We start from the raw sequence: 23,462 nt of genomic DNA, 5'->3' as shown, positions 1-23,462 counted from the left end.
AAGCGTTAAAGACTATTGAGCATTTTGACAATCAAAAGGTTAAAAACACTTTCTCTAAACTAGTAGGTACTGCGTATGTCAAACATGTTGCGATCATATTAAATTAGTACATCATCCGAATACAGCTGGTCCCTTTAATATTTCTCCATGTAGATGTAGCTACTGTTGGTACAATGTTCTGCACAAATATGACTGTTAAACCTCTCAATAGTAGAATTAATTAAACATACTACTTCTTTTTTAGCATGCAAGTCAATGACTGTAGTCAATGACAGCCCATCTTCGGCTCCATGAACAGTCATTTTCTCCTAAACAACATTCTCTGAGGTCCATGCAACATGAATTCTATTGTGATTTTACAGTGATATATCAATCCTAGCCTCATAGCATCGCTTTGTCCCACCCCGCAGCAAATTCTGCATTCCTCTTAGTTTGTAGGCCTTAGTGCGGATAACATCTGGAGCCCAGCAGCTCCCATTAATCATCCAGCAAAATAAGCTCAAGCTATAACCACAGAAACACCAGAGGATAATGGTGAAAGAGCTGACCGGAGTTGGGACACACAGATCCATTTCAATAAAAACTGGTATTTCTTTAGCTGAATGGTGATGGCAGAGAACATTGTAACTGTGGCTTGATGTGTGTCCTCTGTGCAGTTCTGCAGAGCTGAAAGGCTACATCCATCCATGAGCCGGAAGAAGGAATAACCTGCATGCTCACTGCTTTCTATGTAATTATATGTAATTATTCCACACAGTGCAGATGTTACTATCATGGCATAGTTTATATTCCCTCTTCTCACATTTTACACCACAGAGTACTCTTTTAGGTTAGAAATAAACATTTATATGTTCAGGTGGGGGAAGTTTTACAAGAGAGATAGTAAAGGAAAACAAAAAGGTATTAAACCAGCTGACTTTAGTATAAGCTGCATGGCAGCAAGATTAATCATGTGCGCCAAGTGTTTTATTTTCACAATGTATAGAAATGGAATTTAAGGTAAACTAAAATGCAACTTTTTACAAAAAGAAGCTTATTTGGGTCAGAATATAGACATGTCCAGCATTGGTGATGCAGCATGAAGGAAATGTTTATTTGCAGTCAACTGAAAACTGATGGGAAATTTCTCTTGACGTCTATCGGGCTATCTCGCACAGTGACAAATTAAGCCGATGAAGACCCTTTAGACTGCAAAGTAACTCCAAGGAGACTTAGTGACAACTTAGGAGTGAGAATACGGGCACAAGGTTTTGTGTTATTAGTATTTTTGGATTTCTAATACAAATCTCAAGGTTGTGATTTTGGTCTTTTAAAAAAACAAGGTTTAGGTTTATTATCTTGTTTGGAAAATGTAATATAAAAATAAATACAGTATGTTTTTGTAGTTAGTTGAGACCATTTTCCTGTTGTTCCCCAGTGAATAAGTAAATTACAAAACACTGCATCATATAACTCCATTAGAGACTATGTTTGAGAAAATTCACAGAGCTGCTATGAATTATCAATTACACTGTTTTAGATTTTATTTCTATACTAATACTAGGGTATTAGTATAGAATACTGGGATAACTTACTGTAGTTTTATCTTGAGTAAATATTAATTTAAAGACTAACAGACTCATAGAAGGACACAGAAAAATAGAGGCGCTGAACTGCAATAGAAAGAAAATGAATGCATGACACCGATGTCTATACCTTGTATCAGTCTGCCATGAAGTTGGTGTTGTTCTTCCTTGAACTTGCTTCAGTTAAATGAAGACAAACTAAATGAATTGTTTTGGAGCTAAGATGAAAAGTCAGCTCTTTAAGAAAAAAATCAGAAATCTGGTTGCAGTCACGGACCCAGACCTGAATTTCGGCGTCACATTAAGATGGTTGTGAAGTTGGCCTTTTACTGCTTAAAGAACATATCAAGGATTACTACATTTCTGCATTTAGCAAGATTTCTGCATTTATCTTTAGTAGACTGAACTACTGTAATACTGTCCTCACAGGTCTCCCTAAAAAGTCCATCAGTTAGTCCAGAACGCTGCTGCTCGTGTCCCCAGGTAGACCAGGAAAGTGCATCATATAACTCCAGTCCTCTGATCTTTATGCTGGCTTCCCGCCTGTCAAAGAATTAACTTTTAAAATCCTGCTGTTAGTTTACAAAGCACTGAACGGTTTAGGACCAAAATACATTCAGGATCTTCTGATTAGTTATGAACCAACCAGATCCCTCAGGTCATCAGGGTCAAATCTACTTTCTGTACCACAGTCTGAACTAAACGCAGAGAGCCAAATATTTTAGCTTTTTTCTGTCTTAATTTAATCTTTCTTTCCTCTTTTTAAGTTTGTTTTAATGTACTTTGTGATGCTTCTTCTGTATTGCGGCAGGATGTTTTAATGTTTTATGTAAAACGCTTTAAACTGTATGTGAAATGTGATAAACAAATAACTCTGCCTTGCACTATGCTGGGTAATTTTACTGGACAACAGCCTATAGAGTGTGAACCATTTGTATGTAATGCACATAGAGGCAGAGGAAGGGATCAGCTTTGGTAAACTTGTGAGCCAACCAATAACATCCAAACACCCATCTAGCAAGCACTTACAATGTGTGAGACCAGAAAACTGGAAGCCGGGAACAATAAACACTATAAGTGCTTCATAAAACAGGAGACATGCACAACACAACCAGCAAAGCTCCTGGCCTTTGTGCTGGTGGTTCTTTTTCTTTTTTTATCTGCTGTGTGATAAAACAAATGTGGCTCTAGAGGTGGTGTAGTACACCTTGTTTCAGACCTATAGCACCTTATTATATGAGGTAATATGACATTACTATAAATCCTTTTCAAACTGCAAATAAATGGATGTATGTTTTAGTATGTAAAATTTTAATAAAATATATATCAAAGTATATATCAAATGCAATTTTAAATTTATATTCATACAACATATTTTAATGATGATAAGTAAACATGTATACATAGCTGCCTATATTCTTGTATTCATAGTTTTTCTACTGATAACTAACCTTTATAAAATGTAACAATGAACTTTAGAAAAAGGGCAGGTTTTTACTTGTTCCCACTCCTTTTTGAAAATATAGATTTATCTTTTGTTCTTTTTCTTTGTTTAGTGATAATTTTATTTCTGTTTGTCACATTTGTTTTGTTATTTTGAACACGTGTAAGAAATTAAGACATATCAATTAAATAATAAAAATCAAGAGAAATGTAAAAAAAAAGAAAAAAAAAAAAACAGCTGGTACATTTCAGACTCTCCAGACCCAAGTTAGCATGTTAAATGTTTATGTTAATACAATCTGAATAGATTAGGGTTGCAGGAGAAAACTCTTCTCTCTAAAGAGAATGTGGCAGCACAGCTTCGGTTTGCAAAGCTGCATGTAAAGAAACCACAAGACTTCTGAAACAATGTCCTTTGGACAGACCAGACTAAAGAGGTTCAAATGCACAACAGCAGGTTTGGAGAAAACCAAACAAAGCATATAAACTCAAACAGCCCATATCAACTGTCAAGCATGGTGGTGGAATTTAATGATCTGGGCTTGTTGCGCACCTTCAGGACACCTTGGACCAGCCATCCCTAACAGCAGCAGATCTACTAAAGAATGACTAAAAAAGAAAAGATTCAATTTGCTGCAGTGGTCTAGTCAAAGTCTAGACCTCAACCCGATTGAAATGCTGTGATAAGACCACAAAAATGCACAAATAAATAAGAAAAGAGATTTCTTTTCTTTGCTCAATAAAGAGTATAATATGGCATGTGCTGTTGTTTTTCACGGTTCTGTTTACCTGTTTTACACACTACTTAAGACGCAAATCCTCTCTTTCCATTAAAATGTCCATATTTAAATCCATAAAATAAATAAAAAAAACACTGTTTGTTGACATGTCTATAGTGTCTACTCAAATTATGTATACAAACAGTTGAATTCAATATGAAGCTAAACACGAACACCATCACTAATGATTCACCACTACACAGACAGGCTGCATTGCTTTTACATATTCTGCAAAGTGACACATTTCTGTCTTGAAGATGAAAGACAGGCACTAATAAACAGTTTAATGCCTATTTCGAACCTATTAAAACAAGCACTGCAAACACAAGCTGCACTAATTTGAGGTGTTAAACACCAGAAGATGCACATAGTAATTGGAGGCACCAGCTTAAATTTTAGATATGAACCATTTTGTTTTCAAAGCAAAGATTTTGGGCTGCATGACCATGCGCAGTGTCTGCTGTATGCATCCTGCTGTAAATGTACACATGTGTGAGTCGGTTCATATCTAGACAGCTTGATTCATGGGTCTTATCCCCCCAACTGGGTTCCCTATCGATCAGGTTGACTGTGGGTTGGTGCTGACCGAGGCCTTGGAGTCACAGAGTAGTCAGCGCTAAGAGATACACACAGCTGCCAGGGCATCTGTGGGTGTCCGAGGGGGTGGACAGGAGATGGGTGGGATTAGATGCTAGTGATGCCATTATGCATTGAAATCCATTATAAAAGGTCAAACTGATGCAAAGATTCTGGGTTAAAGTAGCATCAATTAGATTCCTGAAACAACAAATGAAAACGAGGAGCCAGATAAGTGAAGTTATAACGTTACATCTGTTAATGTTCAGCTGGGGTTGAATTTTTAATATTCCTTGGAGGATTTTGTTATCTTTGCCTTTTTTTTTTTCTTTTGTCCACGTCATGAGTTTCCAGTCAGTGTTGTCTTTGTTATATCACTAAGCAAACACACTATTGTGTTGCATATGAGGAGCAGTGTTATGCTGTTTTTTTTTTTTTTTATGACACAATTTGTATTTTTCTTTTATAAAACAGATTTCCAGGAAAATAAAAATAGTCTACAATAGAAAATATTTGACACCCCACATCAAATCAAGCCAAAATGATTCAGTAGAATTTGAAAACATACTTTGTAGTAAACAATTTTTAAATCATTGTTGCATTTGTTTTATTCACATTTTTCACTGCACTACTTCCCTGTAAGCTTCCTTGGACATTTAATATTTAAAAATGGTCTTTTTATCAGTACGTGTGGCAGCAAAGAAGACAAAATCCATTCCTTATTTTAAGATTAGTAAAAGCATCGGTCAGATCAGATCACTGATATGGCAACACTCAAACTGATCCCAGCCTTGCAGCTTAGGTTATGCAAGACTGACAAAAGTAAAAGTTAGTTTCACTTTTTCTTTTTAACTAAAGAAGAATAGACTGTCTAGTTCCACTTACAGCTCAACTGCTCTTAGATTCACATATATGGATCCAAACAGCAACCCATTCTCATTTCCAACTTGTAAAATTTTCTATAACCACTTGGTCTTTGTGTTGTTTCCAACATCCATGATACCCTTTTAGTATCAATATGCAACATGTCATGAGATCTGGTGGTGCTATGATCCCACAGATTAATGTTTCCTGCAGGATATGTCAATGCAGCCTAGGAATTAGAGAGGCTTTCTGCTGTCCAGTGAGAAATTTTACTCAAACACCTAGATGTCTTCCTAAACCAAATTAAATAGCTATGGTGACCAAACCTAAAAATTGTCTGGAAACAGAAGTGTAGCAACCTCAAACATTTATTTGTTTCCACTTAAGACTCATTTACGCTCTCTTTCATCTGTACATCCACTCGAAACGCTGGCAAAGTCACTGCCCACATACACCCCATGCATACACATTGGAATGGTTGTTAGCCAATACAGCAACTAGAGGGCATTGTAGAGTTTAGGGTTCACCACCAAGTTCCGACATTCATTCAGACAACAGCAAACACAGTTATGGTGGAGGAGATCATTATAATATACTTTCTACACATAAAAACGACTAGATAGCAATGGTCTATACAGCCATTAAATACATTGCAACTCCTTCTTCTTCTTTGTTCTTTAGACTGGCTGCTCATCAGCTAGACAATGGAACGCTGCCCCCGTAGCTTCTGGTGGTACTGCTCCATTTGCTAAATCTGGCTATGCATCAGCTCTCTGAAAACGTACCAAAATATGTACGTAAAGGAGGGAGAAGATAGACAGAAGGCTCTATCCAATGTGTATGTATATTTAACGTAGAGCATAACAAGCCTTTTTGTGTGTGTGTGTTTAGTCAGTTTTATATTAATAACTCCATCCTAATATTCAATGTAAAGGAAAATTTTTGGGGGTTTTCTACCCCTTGGAGGGATGAACTTCACTTCAACAACAGGAGGTTCCTATGTTAACAAATTTTCTATCCATTTTTCTGAAATATGGTCATGGAATTACCATGACAGAAGAACACTTACGACACGAGGGGTGGCATAAGTTAAAAAGGTTGCCCAGCTGTAATTCTTTAGCAAGAAACATTGGAAGATCATATTTCAAACAGATGAGCGAGGTTCTCTTCAACTTTGCCAAAAAATTCCCTAAAATAAGAAATTTGCATAGATGTGTTTGGGTGATACTGTGCATGAGGAGTACCTAGCAGCAGCTTTTGGCAAACAGTTGTCAGTACATCCTCAAAGCTTTAGGGCATCAGTGCGTATCCACAGAAAAGCCCAGGTATTATGTATATATATATATATATATATATATATATATATATATATATATGTGCGTGTGTGTGTGTGTGTGTAAGTCTTATAGTTTAGAATTTGGACTCTTGCTACTCCCATGAAACAAGATTACCTTGCACTTTTTTCTTGCATGCTACTTATTTCTTAACCCCAGTCATGAGTTAAATCTGCTTAATAGACCTGCAGTGAACCTGCAGAGCACTGTATCGATATTCTGTCTTCAGCTCAATACAACCTATATGTGCAATTTAAAACATTAGGGAATTAGCTTGAAAAGTTTGGTGAAGATACTAAAGGTACAGCAAACAAGTAAAGTTTTCTGCAACTGTGTCTTACAGGAATGATTGTGCATAATGCTTGCTCTAAACACAAGCTACCGAAGTTGCCCTTTTCCCTGCTCATTTCTCTGATTCTTTAGTCTGAGGACATTTTTTTTTTTCATCTTTCTTTGCATTTGTACTTCTAAACTCACTGATATTCCCAAGAGATACAAGAGTTTTTTTCAGAGCGAGATGTTAAGTCAGATGATACTGTGGGGTTAATGAATCTTCAGATTCACATAAAAAATACCCCACCTCTCCCAAAAAAATGTAATCTCTACTGCCAAACAGCCTGCACTGAGCGGAGGAAAAAAGAAGTCTTTGAAGAGCCTTGATCAAATTCAGGCTAATCAGTAAATACAGGAAGTAAGTCATCTTTGTGCTGTGATCTCTGAACAAGATAGAAAGATTAAGTTACTTTTTTTGAGTGAGGAAATCAAATCTGAATGCCGTTGGTCTGTGCAACTTCTCTTTGATTTGAGGATTAGAGCTATGGACTGCTCATCGCTGTCTCAACAATTACCCTGAGACTAATGGAAGCGGACGCCATTAATCTTCACATGCTGGCACCAATGTTCATCTAGCGGCACACTCTATCTTATTCTTAGTGCACATGCTGGCGCTGCTCCGCTGAATACTGCTCAGCTCAATGCTCGCACGTTATCAACTTGGCATCGTTCCTAACAATCCAATGCAATTTCTCAGCGGTCATGCTATTACCATTTAATTTATTCGTGTGAGACAGCACAAGCATGAAATATAATGGCAGTAGGTTTGAATGATTGCCATGTCAGGGATTTCTTCAGCCTCAAATAAAAGGCTGTAGAGCTGTTGCACACTCCTAGTTGACACGTAATCATTTCACAAGTTTGGATTTATTGCCATTAATGTTATTTATTTCTAAACAACTGCACAGTCAGACTGAATATACAGTCACATATAAAGGGTTTTATGTACTGTTGTAAAACGGTTAGAGATACTGTTTTTTTTTTTTTTTGTTTTTTTTTTGTCTTGTATGAACACCTATCATGATTTCTGAGAGATAAAGACCTAAAAATACAAATGTCAATAAAATCTTAGAATCATGCCTTGGAATTGGAAATCTATAGGACTCTACACAGAATTTATGGGAAATGGTGTTTGTTATAGTGCCACGGAGGCATGATGCCACGGAGTAGGTTGCTAGCTTTGGCCACTGGGTTGGAAAAACAGGTGAAGCTGTGAGGAAGTATAAAGCAGAACTTCAGAGTCTGTCACAAAGCCTACGGGAAGAAAATAGTTAAGGGACTGTTTCCACTCTTTGAGTTATATATAACTCATCTTTTTCCTTCTTTTTCATTTTGTAATTGGCAAACACTTTATAAATGCATTACTACTAACTGAAGTGCGTTATGAGGTTTTACAATTTAGTCAAGGCAAGGCAGTTTATTTGTATAGCACACTTAATGTATAGGACAATTCAAAGTGCTTTACATAAAAAAAGGCATTACAGATATTTATAAATAGTAAAAGGAATCAACACATAATCACAATAAAATAATATATTAAAATGATTAAAAAACATGTTAAGTTAAAAAAAAAAAGTTGACATGCAGATTTCATGGATAGGCGCATGAGAAAAGAAATGTTTTTAACCTGGATTTAAAGATGTCTACATTTGGTAAAAGTTTAATCTCCACTGGCAGTTTGTTCCATTTGTTTGCAGCATAACAGCTAAATGCTGCTTCTCCATGTTTAGTCTGGACTCTGGTCTGGACTAGCTGACCAGAGTCTTTGGACCTAAGAGCTCTGCTAGGTTTATATTCTCTGAACATATTACAGACGTATTCTGGGCCTAAACCATTCTGGGATTTGTAAACAATCAGAAGGGTTTTAAAATCTATTCTGTGACTGACTGGAAGCCAGTGTAAAGATTTTAAAACTAGTGTGATGTGTTCAGATCTCTTAGTCCTGGTTAAAACTCTAGCAGCAGCGTTCTGGATGAGCTGCAGATGCTCTTTTTAGGAAGTCCTGTTAAAAGACCATTACAGTAATCCAGCCTACTGCAGATGAATGCATGGATGAGTTTCTCTTGGTCTTTCTGGGAGACTAGACCTTTAATTCTGTTGATGTTTCTGAGCTGGTAAAAAGCTTCTTAGTGACAGCTTTGATGTGGCTGCTGAAAGTCAGGTCTGAGTCTATCAACACTCGGTGATTTTAAAAGCCCGAGTCTCCAGGTGTTTGCCAATGCTGACCCTCTTCTCTTTGCTACCAAACAGAATAATCTCAGTTTTGTCTTCATTTAATTGTAGAAAATTCTCCTTCTTCCAGGTGTTTATTGCTCCAGACACTGACACAATAAGTCTATTGGACTGCAGTCATCTGGTGACAGAGACACATAAAGTTGTGTATCATCAGCATAACTTTGATAATTAATGCTATAGTTCTGTAATATTTGACCCAGAGGGAGAATATACAAGTTGAACAGAAGAAGTCCAAGGACTGACCCCTGGGGGACTCCACAAGTCATGGCCACTTGCTCAGATTCATAGCTGCCGATCGTAACAAAATAACTCCGGCCTTCTAAATAGGACCTGAAACAGTTAAGGACCGCTCCAGAAAGTCCAACCCAGGTTTCCAGCTTGTGCAATAGGATTCTGTGATCTACAGTATCAAACGCAGCACTGAGATCCAACAGAAACAGGACTGATACTTGACCAGAATCAGTATTCAACCTAATGTCATTTAACACTTTGACCAGAGCTGTTTCAGTGCTGTGATGAGGTCAGAAGCCGGACTGAAATTTATCAAGATTTCCACTTTCATTTAAAAAGTCATTAAGCTGGTGAAATACAACTTTCTCAATAATATTGGAAACAAAAGAGAGATTAGAGACAGGTCTATAGTTGTTCTTTATAGAGGCATCTAGAGTCATTTTCTTTAGGAGTGGCTTAATAGCAGCTATCTTTAGTGACTTGGGAAAAATGACTTTACTATTTTTTTTTTTTTCGTGCAGATATGGGTTGGTAAAAGAAAGTACATGAACTTAGCACAAAAAGTAAATATTTTTGTTTTTCAGTTAATTATTTCTCACCACTTGCTGTTGTATTACAGATTGATGGAAAGTCAAAATAGTCACCTTTACCACAAGTATAACTTGTAAGGACCATGTCTCTGTGAGGTGGGAAGAGCAATACAGTTAAATGTATGGGTATAGCACCATGATATGTTCTAAAATTCCCTGCTATATTGTCATTGCACTGTGATGCATAAACACCAATTATTATTAAAGGAGCGAAATAATCAACCTAACATACATTTCCTTTATTTTTGCCCCAAGTTTGTAATGTTATGCTTCTTATGGCCAATTGACCTTGTATTTGTGTTTCCTCCTTGTTTACTAAATAATGCAGCTTACATGTGATTTAGAAAGCTAACAAAGTTTATGTTTATGTGGCTTTATTTCAGCACTTTTTAAGGGTGTCAGAAGACTTAAGTATGCAAAGATCAATAGTTTGGAGCCTTTTTTAATCACTACAAAAAACAACATGTTTGCTAAGTGATGTACATAAAGCAACCGCATTAGATCTACAGGACTCACATTAATGGAGTGGGTAATGTTGGAACAAAAGCCAGTATGGATTTAAAAAGTCCCATATAGAACTTTAGCTGGATGTACATACAGGGCAAATTTTCAAGGGTAGGCAAATGTCAAAAATAACTTCCATCAGGATAGTCATTGGTTGGGAAATGACAGAAAAGGCTTGTAGAAAAGGATGAACATTTTGATAAGGGATGTTATCCAGCTAAATTAGATAAGGATGTAGTTCACATGTGAGATGCATATCAACGCCAAAGGAAATTTAATCAAGCAGCAACTGCACACATGTTGCCAGGGTGCTGTTTTAATCTGGAACAGAACGCAGAGCTTAAACCATTAGTACCTCTGCACATCTATCACATACCAGTTTCCAAGTAAATATTCCATGCATCCTTCCACATCTGCTGGTCCAAGCTTTTGCTCTCTAAGCCATTACTTTGTTAAAACACACTGGAGCATAAAATGACATTAATTGTGCCTCAAATGGAGCAAATGAGTGGCCGTTTAATTGTAGTGAGTTACACTGGTTCCCGGTGGTAGGGGATGAGAGCCAGATGCCTTGAGTAGTAATTATCTCAGGTAGCTATCTCATTACCATCCTCCTGTAGTATGTAAATGCAGCTATGGGCTAAGCTGTTATATTGTGGACTTCCCATTTTGTTGTGCTCCTCCGAGGCTGAGTTGTTTATCAGCAGATATAGAAAACATGTTAAGTGCTGGCTGCACTGGGGATAATGGAGTGTTTTATATTGTCTTGCTTTTTGCACTTGCATGCTATGTATTGAGTTTGTTCAGAATAGTTTCCAGGTTGCAGTGATCACACAAAATATAGAATCGGCAGGCAACGTTTTAATGACAACAATGATGAAAGCTGTTTGGAACTGGATAAATGAGAAGCAGGATAAAAAACACTTTATACTACATGTGCTTCATTTAAATCTACAAATAAACATATTTAGCATTTTTTGACAGCAACAGTAGGTCGAGGTCTTTAGTTGCCATAAACCCACATTATTCTAATGATTTACTACAGAGTAGGACACAAACAAATGTTTGATTTATTGTGCAACAAAAGCTGAAGAAGGGAAAAAAAAAAAACTTAACTGTCATATGTAGGAGCTTGAAGACATTAGGTGTTTAACTATTGGTTAACTTTTACTCTACACAATGTTTAAAACTCACTTGTCACTTTTCCAGGTCCACCTGTTCAGTTGTTTCTTCACACAAATATCTAATCAGCCAAAAGCATGGCAGCGTTTAGTCATGGAGACATGGTGAAGATGACTCGATGAAGTTCAAACTAGCATCAGAATGAGGGAAAATTGCCCATTGGTGGTTATTTAAATTATTGTTAGGAAGAAATATTTATCTTTATTTGAGGAATGTTAGTTAAATACATGGCTATGGTGACCTCTCGTCAGTAGTTCTATCAATTAGTTTTTTGTTTCTTTCTTTTTTCCCCTACAGATACGATAGCCTCCAGGTGCAGCTCAAATACACTGGGTGAGTTTGATGGAGGCTGCTCTTGTTTCCTGGTGGTACTCCTTATTAGCTGGCATATTTTCAGCCTGATGCTTCATAAGAAATGGATGCAGCTTTTTTTTCTACAGCCACTTAGGGTAGTGCTGTTTAATTTTTTGGGCAACATTGTCTGTTTCTGCTGGCCTCTTAGCCTCTGCTGAGCTTCTGGGGGAGATTAGAGCCCTGCCAGCACAGGTCAGGTCTGATGGGAGCTTGGAAAATTAAAAATATGTTCGACTCTCATCTTCATTTTCTTGTTCATTTGGTCCAGAGACAAGGAAAACTCTTAAATTAGTCAGGAAAGCAGCTCACTGTCAATAAAGTGACATGATACACTGTAGTCATGCAAAAAGCTTTGACCAACCTGTGGTTTGCATTTAGAGGAAGGAGAGAAAAAAAGGGAAAGAGATATACTAATCATCTGATCTGCATGGAAGATGTGCAGAAGAGCTGTTCACAGAAGGATCTCCATGCCTTTGTCATTTTTTAAGTTGAGTTGAAATTCAGAAATAGGATAATGATCTTTCCTTGTAGCCAACCTTACTGTTACAACAATTCCCTCTGCCACCGCCTGCCTCTTACACATGGGTATAAAAGGAAAAATTCGTTCCACACCTTCTGCCTATTAAATTTCACCTGTGAGGATATGTTGACATGCATCCCCAAATAGATTTATCTGTACGTAAACAGCAATTTAGTTTTAACAAATGTAGAATAAAATCTGTAAGTTCGTGCACTGGTCATGCAGTCTGTTGTGCATGACTACCACACAATAAAATATTAGTTGTGTAAAGTTATTGACTTTTATTTGCTTAACAATTCCTTTGCGAACATGATTAAACTCTCATATTCTGACTGCAGTGCCACTGTTCTGCTAAATATTAATGCCTACTGTAGTGTATACGAGCTAAATTGTGTTGAGCATTATGGAATAAACATGACGACTGGTCTCTTCTTTGAAAAGCCTCAAAGAGCCACAGACATATCGCCTCTTAACCTTGCAGACTGATCCAGAAACAACTTGTATTTCAAAAGAAAATCTGAATTATCTTTCTCCCCATATTTTACTGACAACTGAACTTAATTTGTAATCACTTCCCTGTTCAAAGTTTTATTCCTCCTCCTATCTGTGGCTTGATCTTTGCAGAAATTTGAGTGGTATACACCCTGGCAAGATGAAAATGTCCCTTTCCAAACCTCTTATCCCCACCCAGTTTCAAAGCTGCCGCAGTCAGACAACACTGCACATTAGTATTCAGACGACATCACATCTCTGGGCCAAACACTCAGTGGACAATCCTTGACAAGCAGACACACATAAATAGCTATTAATGCATACGGCAAAGGAGATGTGCCTGAATTGTCACAGAGCAGACTCTTGGGGGGAGGGGATATGTACCATGGAATTGGTTAAAAAGCATTTTTATCGTGATGGAATAACTGTATGTCTTTCTCATTATGTGCAGCATATTCTGCTGTGCTGTAGATTATTAGTGGAAGTTTATAATGCATAGTGGCTCCTGGAGCAAGACAAAACTAATTATTAAGAGGCGGGGAATAACACTGACACATCACTAAAGCAATAGTTACAAAGTGCTGTGAGCAAGAGTTTTAAAGTCTACTCATCTCATTTTCTTATTGTTTGAGAGAGGTGTTGATACAACCCATTAGCTTGTCCATCGCTGCCCCCCCAATACTTCCCCCGCTCATGTCTTCCACCCCCACTGACTCCAAATGATGTGCTGATGGAAAGCTAGTGTACTGTGACATGTCAGCATATTAGAGATAAAGCCTCCTTCATTTTCAATAAAGGCCTAGGTCTGCCGCTGTACGCAACAAACAACTTGATCAGAGTGCTGAGTTTCTCACTTAAAACCTTTATAAATGAGAGGGTCATTGTGGAGATGAGGAAGCTATTACTCAAAGAGAATGAGCCATCAGCGGTTGTGAAAATTTGGCATTTTGCCTCTACAACTCAACCAGTCCTTTTAGGAAAAAGGAGAACACTCAACTACTCAAGGCAACCAAACAATAAAAGAAAGGAAGTTGTAAAACATCAGGAGCGTTGCAGCAGGAAACAATAAAGTTCAGTATTAAGCCTTAGTCAAAACACTTCCTCAAACTTAATGAACATGATAACAAAGGTACAACTGGCTGAATAATGGGGAACAAAAAGGAAGTCATTGGAGCATAACTGCATATGCTATTCAAACAGAATTAGCGTTGGATCCCAAAGTGGGTGGTAATTCAATGAAACCTTTAGAATTTGCATTTACACTGGAAGACAACACTATTTACGAGCCTTGCAAGGAAGGCATTAAGACATTTTATCTTTTCACTGCAAACTGTGGAAATCCTTCAATAAACAGAGTAAAGAACTACAAAGTGTTGTTTTATGCTAAATCAAATAGCTGCAATGCATGAAGAATAGGCGGCGAGGAAGAGAACGAGCTCAGCAGCTGTGTTTTCATTCAAGGGTCAAAATGTAGAAGAAGTTTCATTGTTTGTTGCAGAAAAAGTGAACTCAATACAAATGCAGGTGGAAATTAAAACAGATAATTGGTGGTTTGTTTGTGTGCATGTAAACACTGACAAATACCTGGCTGCAAGTGAAACAAGTTTAGGTTGTATTCATTCAGGCCCCAGCATAGGGAAGAAAAAAAAAAAAAAGAAAAGCACTTACCAGCTGGAGATGGGTCACCTGTAGGAAGAAAAAGAAAAAAATCAGTCAAAAGAGGAAATTAGAATATAATTTACATCTGATCATCAGAAGAAAGTCAGGACTACAAGAGGTATAACAAAGATTAAAAAAAGAGGAATTAGCGCCTCGACACAAAGCTGCTAACGGAGCTGGATGATGTTCAGAAGACAGAATTCAGGTTTCAGTCATGAATCCAAGAGCTCAAATAAAAACTGTTCAGGCAAATGCAGCCAACGCCTTTCACTCACGATACAACATATTTAAAAAAAGAAGGCTTTGTTGAATTTATTAAAGCATATTCAGCATATTTACAACATAAACTTTGACTTTAACACAAGAGGTTCATCAAAAAAGTTATTTTAATTTATGCACTGAGAAGAGGAGGAGAATAAGAAGTTAGAGGAGGAAGAGAAGAGGCTGAGAAGGAGAAGCAATCTGGAGGACGAAGATGCAGAAAAGATGTATGTTGCAAAAGAGAAGTATGTGGAGAAAGAGGAAGAGAAGGAGGGAAGTATGTAGGGGAGGAGATTAAGTTGGAGGAAGAGGATGTTAAGACGACGATGAATGAGAAGAAGAAACAGTTGCAGATAGAGAAGAAGAAGAAGAAGTTGGCGAAAAAAGAAGAAGCCACTTGGGAGGAAGAGAAGAAAAAGAAGTAGCATGTGGAGGAGGAGAACAATAAGCTGGATGGGGAAGAGGAGGAGAGGAAGATAACAAGGAGAAGCAGAAGAAAAAGTAGAAACAGATGAGTGGAAGGAGAAGAACCCCTTGCTGGAGAAAGAGAAGAAGGAGAAGAATAAGCTGGAGGAGGAGAAAAAGGAGAAGCGTATCAGTAGCAGTAATAGTAAAGGACAGAGCTAGTTGTTCCAAACCATAAAAATACATTTTACTTAGAAATGATTTTATTATAAAGGTATATATAATTGAAAGAATGAAAGAAAGAATGCATTAAATCATTGGTTAACAGACTTTGCACCACATACATGATGTGGTAAAAGAACACAGAGTAAGGGAAGGAGGACGATTTAAAGATCTTTTTGATTTTTGACAAACAAATCAATCAAAAATAAAGAAAAACATGGATTAAATATATCTGGAATAAATGTTTATTCATGAAGTAAAGTATATTCAATCATTATTTATTTATTTATGTTTTGCCCCATGTTTCTTATGACCTGTTATTCAGGTCTCTATGCATATTTCATCAGAAAAGGGTGTTTCAGTATTTAAGCCAACAGTGTCCACTGTGTGTAAGGATGCATGTTTTAGTCCAGGGGTGGCCAACGTCGGTCCTCCAGAGCCACAATCCTGCAGGTTTTCCAAAGTTCCCTGTTCCAGCACACCTGACTCAAATTAAATGGATCCAACAGCCTATAAGGATTTGCACAATGACTCATTAGTTTAAGTCAGGTGTGTTGGAGCAGGGAAATTTGGAAAACCTGCAGGATTGTGGCTCTCGAGGACAGATGTTGGCTCTGTCAGTATTCTTTGTTGCATGTTTGGTGCTGCCAGAAGGATGGTAAGAACCCAACCCAATAAGCTTCTCCTTAGAATTCGCTTATATCAGTGCCAGTAATAAAGTGGTTCGGGATAAGCTGTCATCCATGTGGCTGAGATTACTACATTTTAAATCTGTGGCGAGATCCAACACATGGCTCAGAGCAAAAACCCCAGACCGACGGATCATGGGATGCTTTGTCTTGCAGTCCCAGTCTTCATCTTAAGGTTGAAGATCACAAGAGCTGAGGCAGAGCTTTAAATGTCCAGAGGAGTGGATGAAAGCGGCCATAGAAGAGGTGCCAGAGGAAGGAACATAATCAATACACCTCAGTCTCCATGGCCTCGTTTGCTAATATCCTGGATTTAGACAAGGGTATCTCCAGATCCCAAGTGTTATCAGCTCCCTTGCTCTTTCTCACATAGAAAAACATGCTCTAGCACACGGGGTACAGCCAATGATAGGAATGAGGAGGAATACAGTGTATGTGTATGGGACAAGGAGGCAGCGATAGTGGGATGGAACAAATGAAGAGATAGTTGGTCAAACATATCTCATCCATCATGCCTCCTCACCTCTCCCTGGCCCCAGCCAGCTCATGAAAGGGGAAACAAAGATGTACAAAACAGAATACCTGCTCTTGTGTAATACAGTGTCAGGTCAGCCATCTTCAGTGTGGGATACAGAGCGAAGGTAATCATGTTTTACTGAAGATATATCATTCTGAAGAGGCCATGGATGATCCATAAAGTGCACAGCGACCCTTGTGGTACAATAAATAACCATAGCTGGACTCCAGCAGAATCTACTCATGAGGGAGCTTCATTAGGGAAACAAACATGGAGGAAGATTGGTGAGTTGCAGTTTATGCCAGCAAACTCTGGAGCTGCAGCTTTTATAAGCCCAGCAACCTTCTCCACCAACTCTCTCCATCGCATGACACACCTCATTACACACAACAATGCTTGGACACTTTTTGTGGCCATGATGCCCATCAGAGGGAAAGCAAACAGGAAAATGGCTGTTGACCACCTTCTCCTCTTTTATCTTTTGTTTTCAGAGTCAGCGCTCAGAAGTAGTGACCCCTGTCCGCCGTCGATTTACTTTCCATCTCTTACTGCACTACACACACTTCTCACTCAGCACCGCTTAGCTGTCATACCTTTTTTTCCCCCCGTAAATGTGCAGAGGACACAGCACACATGAATGATTTAGGTATAATACACACACCTACAGTTCACAATAACAAGGACATGCTGAGGACAAACCATCCTAGCGTGCATTTCGGCTTAGTTACAACAAAATCAAGGAAATTCTGCTTTGAGTTTTTTCGCTGCTTTGCTCAAAAAAGCATTTTAGCAAAATACAAGTACAATAATTTGATATGTTCATTATTAAAATTTCATTCTAATACATACACATCACAAAACAATTAGACATGCTTTTCAGCTTACTTTTGATGTATCTTTACTGATTATAAAGCAAAAATAATGAAAACACAGCTCAGCTTTTTGTTCTTTACCTTAATGTTTCTCCATCCTGGTCCTCAGAACCACTTCCCTGTATGTTATAGATGTTTCTATATTTTAACACACCAGGCTTGCAAATAACTAGAAGATGAGTTTCTTTAATCTGAATCAGATTTGTGGGAGTAGGAAAACTTCTAGCTTTAACTAAAGGAGGGAATGTCCTGTCTGATATGCTTCTTCATGTAAATTGATACAAGCTTTGTTTAGAGATGAGAAAAAAAAAATAGTTTAAATATCAATTTACTTTTTTCTTTTGTAAAATTTGATGCGCAACTTGCAGACTCCTTTCCAAAGTAATACACAATGTTTTGTAGGAATGTGTATTTTAAGTTGATTATCAACTGAGCGTGTTTAGTGCAGAAATGTAGAGAAAAAAACTATTAAAGGGAATAACAGGCACTTTTTTTTAAACTACATTCACAAATAAAAGAGATGCAGAACTTTCAGAGGTTTTTTTTTTCTGAAAATGCATTTAGGGAAGCAAAGATAGAGAAAGTGAGTTTTAGTCAACAACATAAACAAGAAAACAAAAATCAATAAATGCAGCGAAACAAAACAAAACAAAAAGTAAACTCTGCATGACTCCTGCTTGAAATGTTTCACAGCTAATAATTTGTCTCAACACCCCGCCTCTATCGACCGACATGAAACAGTTGCTAAAACTTGTGAGGTTGCTTGTAATGTGAATCTAAGGTTTAAAGTTCCATCTGTGGGAGAAAACAGATTGGTGGGGGAGTAATTTACTAAATCCCTAAAAGTCTGTGGGTTAAGACAAACAGGGGAAATCTATTAGAATTCTGTCATAATCAAGCTTATATTACTGGTGGAAACTTTGTAATAAGCCAATCAATAAAAAATCTTCTCAGTGTGGTCTGGTCATTACAGAGGTCCAGAGACAGTACCTACTGTTGCACAGTTTACAAAATTGAAATTTCACGGAAAAACCACTAAAAGCTACTTCTGAAAACTAAATTCTAGTGAATAACAGCAATGATGTGATGCAACCTCCTGAATGAAAACCATGAACCCTGAAATGTCGGTCTGTCCCTACAGAGCGGGGTTAATCAGAGACTACCTCTAGAATTTGGGAGTGAAGAGGATGGAAAAGCCTTCCTGCAGTCCTGAACACAAGTCCACTGAACTCCCGTGGGATCGGTTCAGACATGCCCCCCACAGCAGTGTGTGACCAAGTGTGAAAGAAATTTTGCTGCATATGGTAATCACTCATATATACTCATATAATAACCACATGTATCTTCAGTTTTCTTTATTCATTTATTATTGTTAATCCATTCACTATTACGTTTTCATATTGTGTGTTTTCATTCTACAGAATACTGAAGTTACAGTTTTCATTGTGTATGCGTGTGTGAGGTCAGACTGACCACTTTCTTCCCAGAGCTCTGATATGGCAGAGTTGAGACTGGTTTTCGACCTGCTAGACAGCAATAGTTGTTTGGGATATCAGCTTGTTGTGGTATGTGGGCTTTGTCTGAAAACTGGAAGAAAGTGGCGCCACTAAGTCTTCTATTCCTCATATTATTTAGCTGTTTGACCTTCAGCTGGGGCTATGATGAATCCCCAGAGTCTCTCCCGACTTCACGCGAGTCGGGACGACTACTCTCATTACTTGCAAGTAATTCTTTATTCAATATTTCTCTTGTAAATAAACCTTATATACTTTTACTCATTCCAGACTCTTGGTAATTTTTTCTACAACACCAAGCTGGTGACCAGCATGAGGGGGTGGTGCCAGGCTGTTGCGTCTGTCTATGGTCATAACACCGAAGCACCTGTTTGTTAAATAAATAAATTGTCAAATTGCCAATATGCCTTCTATTTTTACTTCTAGCATTCAGTCCAAAAAATGACACCAAACAAGAGTCAATAGCAGAATGAGCTGTGAGAACCCACATACTCAACTCTGCTGCTCATCCCACATGTTTTTTCCTCACACATGTGGCATCTTTTAGAAGGTAAATGAACAGACTTTCCAATGGTATAAAATAGTTTGAAAAAAGAAATAATCCACTAAACACAATGTTTCTTAGTTGTGTGTAATATGCTTATTTAACATTAATTCTTGGGTATATGGATTATTAATAGACAACAGGAACACAATTTATACTTAATATTTGTATTCAAACAGTGTCAACATTTAACATTTGTTTGTGCTTTAACTACTGTCTGTTCCCTTTAACTTTTAATAAACTGTTAATACAAATTATTCCCTAACAGAGGAACTATTTTTCTGCTTCTTTAATCAGATGAGAAAATGAGTCAGACTTAAATAAAATGACAGAATTACTTTTTTTTTTCTTTGCTTGAAGTATAAAGTATAGGTCAGGTTGTTGTTGATAAATGCTGTAATAAGTTAGCTTTGTCATTCAGGTTTTGTCATAAGTAAGTTAGATTCAAACACTGGCATATCTCTTACAGGGGATCCAGCAAAATACAATGTAGGCTACTCAGCAGTATCCATCTCCTCGAGCAATCATGCTCCTTTGCTTTAGATTTCATGGTAAAAGATGAATAGCTTTTAGTCATCTGTGAGACATTTCATTAACAGCTGGCTTTTAACCTCTTAAACCCTCCGGTTTTTGGAGGTGTAGTTCACTATGAACAGACATACCGAAATTAAATCAACAATAACTCTGTAATTTTCAGGTCAGTATGCATAACCTTGGTCTCAATGGATAGGTAAGACCCTATGGAATATAAATCCAGTATCAGAAAGATTGTGAATGTTAATACGCCTGTGCAAATTGCGATAAACCATAGGTAAAAATAAATAAATTATAATCGCCTAATTGTTTTGTTTTTTTTTGTACACAGATGAAAACATCATGATAGAAACCATTCTGTGCATAAAGATACCAATGGATGCATTCAGCAACTCCTTGACTACAACTGTACAAAGTTTCATGAGAACAGAACAAAGCTCATAGCTTTTATGCAGGTTTTAGTGTGGATAGGACCAGGCGGACTCTCCATTTGGCCACTTGAATACCCAAACTGTGCCAAATTGTGCTGTGTCTGTATTTCCTCTAGAGCTTCTAACACTGTGTATTTGTTTTTTTGTAATTTCTTGCACATGTTTATAGCTTTTATCCTTCGTTCTAAATGGATAAAAAGTTATAATGAAGCAAAGAAATGAACGCTGTTCGATATTCGCTCTTTCCGGTGTGCCCAAGTACGTAACTGCAGCAAAATGGCAATGATGCTCCTTTGTTAACGCGCAAGTATTTATACCTGACAGATAAAGTGTCGTTCAAGTGTAAGATATTGTCGGAAAGCTTGTAAGATGTAGAATTTGACCAAACTTTATTTACACTGCCAAGACCCACAACAAGACAACAAAATGGCTGTGAATGGGAGCATATGACATGTTAGCGCATGACGCCGTTTCACCATTATGGATTACGACGCTGTGAGTTTTGGTCGAAGAACAATGTGGATAAACTGAAAATAACCACAAAAAGGTAAGGACATAAAAAATATCGCTGTTTGTGAGAATAACTTTGGGATTTGGTGTATTTGGTGATAAACATGCTATCTGATAAGGCTGCTGTGATATGCAAAGGTTAGCGTTGTGTTTGTTTTGAGACTGATGTGAGGTGCTTGGCGAATATCTTTTTATGCTTGGTATCATATGAAAGTGCAGCTTTTCTAGTTTCATTTGATACCCAATATGTTGGGGTGCAGTGAACGGATCACGTGTTGTGTTGCATTTTGTTTCGGGTGTTACTCGTTATGGTGGCGCTGTTGTTTGTTACATACGTATTTTAAAGTTTTTATTAAACAAATACTTTATTGACTAAATGCACTTGGAGAGTTGATTTAGTGGCATTATGTATTCTTCTTTGAGACACATTATAAATAAAATATCCTTATATGACTAAAGTAACTTTTTTACACACATGAACTTGTGTTTACACCTGTTGGACACACCGGTGGGTCCGTCGGGCTTAGTTACAGATTTTCTTTAATAAAGAAAACAAACAAAATTGTCCTTTTAAAAAGAAAGAGTATTTTCAGTCTTTAACTGGGTACATTGAAGTTTTTACCAAAACTGATACATAACTTTAGACATTTCATCCGAGCAAGGCAAACGCTGGAGTGCTCTGTATTCCAAAATATTCATGAAAAGGGATTGCTCTGTTAGTGGAATATTTCAGCTGAGAAACCACACATCACGCTCTCAGTGACCTTGAGGGTGTTCCCAGTGATGTGCCAAAGTACCTTTTCGTTGTTGGTGTTTTATGTTTGCAGGCCTTGTTTGACCAGTGTTTCAGACACCCACACACACTCTCACACTGATCCCCTTCTCCACGTGCGTTTGCACATCTCTTTCCTGGACCCAGGTCCTATTCTCTAATCCTCTGGACTCAATGCTGAGGCTGCAGCCTGGTAATTCACCAAATCCCTTTCTTCTCTCCTCAACTCATACCTCTCCTGCAATGTCAAGTGATCCTTGACTACACACATGCAAACAGACACACATTCTTACAAGCATATAACTGGGAAAATGGCATTAAATGCTAAAAATGGTGTTTATTAACAGATCAAATATACTTGGGAAATAAGGATAAAATCTCTAGGATTCACATTGTTTCCTAAGACACAAAAATCAGAGTAAAACCCTATTTATGCTCAATGCAGAAGACAGATGCACAGATGGTCCAACTGTCTTCTGCATCGGTTACACATGTAATTTGGTCCGTTTTCAGGGAGCTTAGCTGTCTGTCGCTTGACGCAGAAGAAGAGGATCAGAAAGGGATCAAAAAAAGGTGAAGAAGAATAATGATGAGGTGACAAAGGCAGAAACTGTGCAAGCTGTTGAAGAAAGACTATATATATGCGAGTGTTTAGGGTGTGTTGGGCGGTTGGAACTAGCTTCATACTGGTGCATTACCGCTGCCAAACGGTGCTTGAAACAGACATCAGGCTTGCGGGAGGGAACTCTGAGCTGCTACTAGTAGAAGAATTGACTTAACCATGGCAAAAAAAAGCACATGGAAGAATGAGGACGGCGACAGATGACAACATTAAACAATAAAGTATTTTCATTCATTCATTCATTCATTTGAAACGGACATCGCTGTTTATGCACATAAGGGAGCCTAAATGAGCCTTAAACAGTTATTTATCTGTTAATTTTTGCTTTGTATCCTTTCAAACACATTTTTTTTTCTAATTTGGGAAAGCATGACACACACATTAGGGATCTGTTTTACATCCCTAATACCAAAAATGTTGGGTTGCTGTATAAAATATGATTAATATAAAATACAATGAATTTATTATATAATATAATATAATTATTATATATATATAATATTATAAACCCATATTTTATTCCTGTTACATTATAAATATGGTATCTGATGTTGAAACTTGAGCATTTTACCATTTTTTGGAAAATATGAGGTGTTTTTGAATCCGATGGAGACAGTACACCTCAACAAATTTGGAAAGGGGCAACAAAAAAAAAAAAAAAAATGGAAAAGTACAGAAATAGCACAAATCAAAAGCAATGTCAACTCAAAAGATTCAGAGAATGGGGAGGAATCTCTGTGTGCATGGAACAAGGCTGCAGGTCATTTTTGGGCCCTTGGGCAGCACTGCAGTGTTTTCTTCTGGAAAACACTGCATAAAATCAGGAGGACTTTCTATCATGCAAAGAAGAAGCCACATGTGAACAGGACAGGAAACACCGCCATCTTCTCTGGACCAAAGCTTATTTA

General features: G+C 37.6%; 1 protein-coding gene across 5 annotated transcripts in view; it reads right to left on the bottom strand.

Moving 5' to 3' along the window:
• nrxn2b (neurexin 2b) overlaps nt 1-23,462 on the bottom strand; it is an 815,055-nt gene that overhangs the window by 522,514 nt on the left and 269,079 nt on the right. For all 5 annotated transcript variants that reach the window (XM_041985417.1, XM_041985422.1, XM_041985421.1 and 2 more), the window contains exon 5: nt 14,671-14,688. In XM_041985417.1, the coding sequence (XP_041841351.1) occupies nt 14,671-14,688 (18 nt within the window). The remainder of the gene's footprint in view (nt 1-14,670; nt 14,689-23,462) is intronic.

This window comes from Melanotaenia boesemani, chromosome 5 (genome assembly GCF_017639745.1).
Source record: "Melanotaenia boesemani isolate fMelBoe1 chromosome 5, fMelBoe1.pri, whole genome shotgun sequence".
Classification (NCBI taxonomy): Eukaryota; Metazoa; Chordata; class Actinopteri; order Atheriniformes; family Melanotaeniidae; genus Melanotaenia; species Melanotaenia boesemani.
Note: the sequence above shows the minus strand (reverse complement) of the source record. Positions and strands in the feature narration are given on the sequence as shown.